We start from the raw sequence: 6,270 nt of genomic DNA, 5'->3' as shown, positions 1-6,270 counted from the left end.
AAGAAAGAAAGAAAGAAAGAAAGAAAGAAAGAAAGAAAGAAAGAAAGAAAGAAAGAAAGAAAGAAAGAAAGAAAGAAAGAAAGAAAGAAAGGAGGTAGGGAGGGAAGGAGGAAGGAGGACAGATGGAAGGAAGGAGGGAAGGAGAAAGAAAGAAGGAAAAGAAAAGAAAAGAAAAGAAAGAAAGAAAGAGAGAGATAGAAAGAAAAGAAAGAAAGAGAAAGAAAGAAAGGCAAGCAAGCAGGGAGGGAGGGAAGGAGGAGGGAGGGAGGAAGGAAGGAAGATAAAGAAAAATACCTATGCCTTTTATTTTCTAATGTGAATTCCTTTTATTATTCCTTATTATAAGACAAAGAGTTTGACGATGGAAGCCTCAGAGATTATATATCTATATACATATACACACACATATATAAAGACTTTCATGAAATGAAATAGAAAAGAAGTAGGGAAGATGGTAATGAGATTATTTGATATGATTACAATATTCTTTTGGGTCCTCCTTGATTTTATACACACACACACACACACACACACAAGATAGATAGATAGATAGATAGATAGATAGATAGATAGATAGATAGATAGATAGACAGACAGACAGATAGATAGATAGATATTACATATCATGTATAAGATGATAACAGACAAATGAATGACTTTTGTATTCTATTGAATGTCTGGTTCATGATTCCAGGTAAACCACCATTGCTCTGCCTGGGATCCTCCTGGTGCTCCCTGCGCCTGTGTTTGTTCGGATCCTTTCTTATTTAAGCCCCTGCAACTTGCTGCCTAAAAGAGGTGGAGAGCCCATGTGGCCTACACTAAATTTTTCAGCCCCTAGGATGTTTTGAGCTTAGCTATAATGATATAAAGAGATGTTTGGTTTCTCTTATTCAGCATCTCAAGTGCTTTACACAAAGAGATTTTTCTGTTGACCTATAACTGCCATATTGCTGGAAATGGAAGTCACATATATTTGGCTGTGTTTTTTAATTGAAACAATATTAATTATAAGAAAATGTAAATCTTCATAATTATAGTCATAGCATACCACTCCCAGGATGTAAGAATAAAGGTAATTTATTTTTATTATTAAAATTCAAGTGCCAGAAAATTATTTATACTTGCAGCATTGAATTAGTGGTATTTCCTAAACATTTTCAGAAGAATAATGTTTTCATTTCAGATTAATTGAGAAATGTATTACCTTTGATTGGTGATGGTTTCTTTTCAAGAAAACAAAATTTTGTTGTTCTCAGAGGAAATGGCTGTCCAACCTCAAAGTCTCCGACCAACTTTGATACGGTATTCCAGAGATATTCATAATCTTTCATAATGGTATCTCCCAAATTCAAATGTAGGCCTACATAACAATTAAAAACACTAAATAGTAGAAGCCATCCACACCCACACAAAGAATCATTAGTCACATTTTGGGTAAATTCATGGGATTCTGAAATACTTTCCAGATAGTGAAATTTTTGTTGACTTCCACACTGGACATAAATGAAAATGGTCACTAGTGTTGACTACGAGATACAGATCATAAAGTTTATCTTGTTTTTCATTTTAATAACTAAGTATTAACTTTGTAAGTATATTATCTCACAAAATGCATCGTGAACATTTAACTACTCTTTAAGGTAATAAAAATGTTATGCCACACATAACTTTACAACCAACAAAACAGAATAAAAACTTTAATTTTTGAGAGATGAGAAAATTGGTAAAGGATTGTTAAGTTTATATGCAGTTAATTCATTACAATGATTACAATATGAAGGAACCACATCAAAGTGGTCAAAGCTTCACTAATGTTCAATCAGTTAGAGTTCTGTCCAAATATGTTTTTGTTTTGTATCATTTGGTTTTACTATCAGGAAACATCAGAAACCTTACCCTAAGAAAAGATTTCAAAGAAAGAAAAACAAATTACATATAAAAACATATAAATTAGCCTTATCTTTCAGAAAAAAATTAAATTTCATAAATGTCGCAATAGGAGTGAAATAATTAAACTAATTAAATTTTATGAAGAAATATTATGCGTGCATTTAAATGAAAAGTCCAACTTTTGAAATTTGAAAATGCTGGACACAAAAACATGTATTTTCTCCTGAAATACTTTCAATGTAATATTAAGTGAAAAACATATTTTAAAATACAGCATTCCCTCTGACTGCAACTAAAATATTACATACATATGTGAACAAAGATGAAAATAATTGCTATGTTATATGTTGGAAGTACAGAAAAATCATTTTGTAGTTTTAAATTCCTTATAAAGTTTATCTGTGGATGGAAGTATAATGATTATAATATACTGAGATGGTACCTTTTACGTTTTCATTTTCATAGTAAAAAGCAATATTCTTCAACAAAAGCTCATCACTTAAGTCAGAAAGGTGAATTAAATTCAGATTCCAAAATTCAAAAGTATGTATATTCCTTAAGATGAAATATTCACACCATTTTTTCTGAAAATTGAAAAAAAAAACAAGTTATTGGCAATATTCATATTAGCAATAAACTACAGGGTTCATATGCTTCTGAACTGAAAGGCAGTGGACAGGGTCGTTCCAATTCTTGTTAATGTAAGCCCATTCAGGCTGGGTAATGGTGAATGCTTTACACCTTAAGGAATTAAAGCATAAAATAAAATAAAAACTGATCCAAAAATGCATTTTGTATAGTTATTTATCCTGAATCAAGGAAATCTGCATTTGACTCTTAAAATAGTATTTTTCTCACACTGTTACCCACAGATAGAATCCCAAAGCTACAGAAATACTTCTGCTTTGAAATGTGCTTCTGTTCTTTATTTAGATTTTAATATGTTCAGATTTAACTTTTAGGTCCAAAGAGCATTTTTAAAAAATGTGTTTGAGTGACCTAGAAGATGCTGAATCCTTCAAACTTTTAAGATTCCCATCCACCTACCTGGTTGGTCTCCATGCTTCAAGATTCAGAGTAAACCTCATGGAACAATCCCTTCCACAATTTGCTTAGTTGCTTTCTCAAGAGGCCTCAAAAAATGTCAAAAATTTCTTTTTTTGTGAAAAGATTAGGGGATACATGAAATTACACTTCACGCTACAGAGTGTTAACAAAAATCAGGCATGGAGTATGGGAAAGGCAGGAAGGATGGCTGACTATGGGCTGATCAGCTGTTACTCCACAGGGCAAATATTTGGAAGCTGGACAGAGTGAAGTTAGATCTGAACTTGATCATTCATTAGCTGTGCTCATGGACTACATAGCTGAGTCCAATTTTTTCCTTTGCAAAATGAGGACATAAGAGGATCATTGTTATGTCTAATTAAAAACTAATGTTTTCTCTTAGCTAAAAGTATAACCTAGACCTTAGTCTCTTAATTATGATCAACAGTGAGCTCCGTTTCATCAAAACCGATGTATTTTCAGTCCTCAACCTATTACAGTCTTCTATAGCAGCTGATACTATTAACCACATCCACCTTTTGAACTGCCCAGTTCCTTTGACCTTCAGGAAAACCCATTCTCCTTGATTTTATTTCCATTTATCTAAGTAGTTGCTTCTCGGTGTCTTTTGCCAGTGTCTCAACCCATAATTAAGTGTTTAATATTGGAATATTTGAGCTCCCTGTCCTCAGCTCTCTTACCATATCTCTCTTCTCTTAGTAGACCATCAATTAACATCCAGAGTAATGATTCCTAAACTTTATCTCCAGCCCATTCCACCCTTCTAACTCCAAGCCATTATTTCAAATTGTTTACTAGATATCTCTATGTGGACATTTCTTTGGCACTTTAAACTCGATATTTCCAAAAAAGAAACTCATGATCCTTCCCCACTTATATGCCTTTCATACAATGGCAGCATCCCCACAAATGCTGAATCCAGGGGTCTAGGAATTACTTGACTCCTTCCTTTCCCTCATTACCCACACTCAAACACTAAACTTGTCATTCTTCACCTTAAATAACTTTTAAAATTGCCCACTGCTATTCATCCCTACTTACCTCTCGCTGGTCCCTAACACCATCAACACTTACATGACTGAGGTAATAGCCACCTAATTTCCCCAAATCCCCCATTTTGCCTCTCCAATGCACTCTCTGCATTGCAAGCCAGGGAAAGTTTTTGCAAATGCAGTGCCACACATCCATTTGAAACCATCTAGTGGATCCTCACTGTGCTTCTATCAAGTTACATCTCCATTCTTTTAACAGGGCCTACAGAATCCTATGTGACTTGTCTCTTACCTGCCTCTTCAGCTTCATCACTTTCCCATATTTTTCCTACCCCTGCTATGATAGATGTATCTCAGTTCCTCGGTTATACCATCCATCCTCAGGATAATTACACATGCTGCTTCATGCCCTAGAATCCAGTTTCATCTTCTCTCCATCCTGCTAACTCTTTCTCTTCCTCCAGGACTTGAGTCACTTCATTTCCCTTCATTTCTTTTTTTTTTTTTTTTTTTTTTTTGAGACGGAGTCTCACTCTGTCTCCCAGGCTGGAGTGCAATGGCGCAATCTCGGATCACTGCAACCTCCACTCCCGGATTCATGCCATTCTCCTGCCTCAGTCTCCCAAGTAGCTAGGACTACAGGTGCCCACCACTATGCCTGGCTAATTTTTTTATATTTTTTTAGTAGAGATGGGGTTTCACCATGTTAGCCAGGATGGTCTCAATCTCCTGACCTTATGATCCACCCACCTCAGCCTCCCAAAGTGTTGGGATTACAGGCGTGAGCCACTGTGCCCCACATCTCTTTCTTTCTTAAGAAGAACCATTGTTTTCAGACTACTTTGGATCTTGCTATTATCAGATTATAAAGCATTTTAAGGTTCTGTCCTTATAATTACTTTTAAAATTTAGTATCTATCTTCTCTGGAAAATGTAGTCCTATGAAGGGGTTGGAGTGGGAAGGGTAAATATGTTTTTATTTTTCTCACTCTATCCCAGTGATTAGCACCATGCACTAAATGTTTGTGGACTGGCTTCCTACTTAATTGGTCATAAAATGCTTTTGTTGAACATTTTCAGTATATGTATCATGATCCTTAATAAAAGTTCGTGCCAATTGTTCCTTTAATCCCATTTCTAGCTCTCAAGCCAAAATCAATAACCCCAAATTAAAGGAAAAGGCTTATATACAAAGAGAATAACAGCATCTATAATACAACCATCAAAGTCTTCTAAATATTCCATAATAGAGAAATGGGTAAGTAAAGCATGGTACTAAAACATAACTAGTAGCCATTAAAAAATGATCCTAATATTGTGAAAGAAAACAGGAAAACATGAAGGAAAAAATATATAGGTATATATAGAGAGCTCCAATATAAGAAACAATAAAACATCAGAAAAATACACGCATTTAAAATAAAAAGAATAAACCAAAATGTTAACAGTTATCCGCACTGATTAAAGTGGTGGTACTCCAGGGAAGTTTTTCTTCTGTTTTTGCTTCTATTTTCCTAAAATCTCCAAATTGTCTCTAAATATTCTCTATAACAGTTGAAAGTAATAAACTATTACATTGATTTCTTCAGTTCCTCTTAAACCACAGTGATCACCGACCATCAACTATGGTTGATAACACAAAAATCTGATCTTGGCAGAGATTTAACGAAGGAAAAACAGAGAGGCTTTTTCCTTAGGTTAAATATATATTATGCTATTTGTTAGTTCTCCTAAACACAGATGCTGAAATTGGAAAGTGATTGATACAGCCCATTAAACTTTCATAGCCCTCAAGGGGCTAACAGTAGTCCCAAAAAAAGGAATTTTTAAAGTTACTGCAGTTTTTATCTACCAAACATTCAAAACACAAAAATAGTAAACTAATAAAGAAAATCCATTTACCATTTGTAACAAAGGCTTCATGTCCTTAGCCCAATGGGAAGTGACGACTCTAGCACAAGCTCTTTGAGAAAGAGGCAGATGGAGTAGAAAAACCACAGTGAGACAATGCAGTTTACACAGATCTTCCATTTCCTGCAGGGTTAAGCAATTACTGTTCACCTGAATAAAATAAAGAAGGTAAGCCAGAGAACAGCAGGATGTGATACTGCATAATAAGCATGTAGGACCACAGAAGCTGGCAGCCACCTTTGCTGTGCAGGAATCATGAATTATTCCTTTTTTTTTTTTTGAGACAGAGTTTTGCTTTTTCACCCAGGCTGGAGTGAAGTGGCACAATCTCAGCTCACGGCAACCTCCGACCCCAGGTTCAAGTGATTCTCCTGCCTCAGCCTCCCAAGTAGCTGGGATTATAGGT

General features: G+C 35.0%; 1 protein-coding gene across 1 annotated transcript in view; it reads right to left on the bottom strand.

Annotated features, from left to right (window-relative positions):
• The window catches only part of DDX60 (DEAD (Asp-Glu-Ala-Asp) box polypeptide 60), a 104,351-nt gene that overhangs the window by 71,063 nt on the left and 27,018 nt on the right, over positions 1-6,270 (bottom strand). Inside the window, exons 8-10 of the mRNA XM_011959645.1 lie at positions 5,856-6,014; positions 2,336-2,477; positions 1,208-1,363 (exon numbers count right to left, since the gene is read on the bottom strand). Of these exons, the coding sequence (XP_011815035.1) occupies positions 1,208-1,363; positions 2,336-2,477; positions 5,856-6,014 (457 nt within the window). The remainder of the gene's footprint in view (positions 1-1,207; positions 1,364-2,335; positions 2,478-5,855; positions 6,015-6,270) is intronic.

Source organism: Colobus angolensis, unplaced genomic scaffold (assembly GCF_000951035.1).
Source record: "Colobus angolensis palliatus isolate OR3802 unplaced genomic scaffold, Cang.pa_1.0 Scaffold5, whole genome shotgun sequence".
In the NCBI taxonomy this organism is placed as follows: Eukaryota; Metazoa; Chordata; class Mammalia; order Primates; family Cercopithecidae; genus Colobus; species Colobus angolensis.
This window is presented reverse-complemented; position numbering and strand designations above follow the sequence as displayed.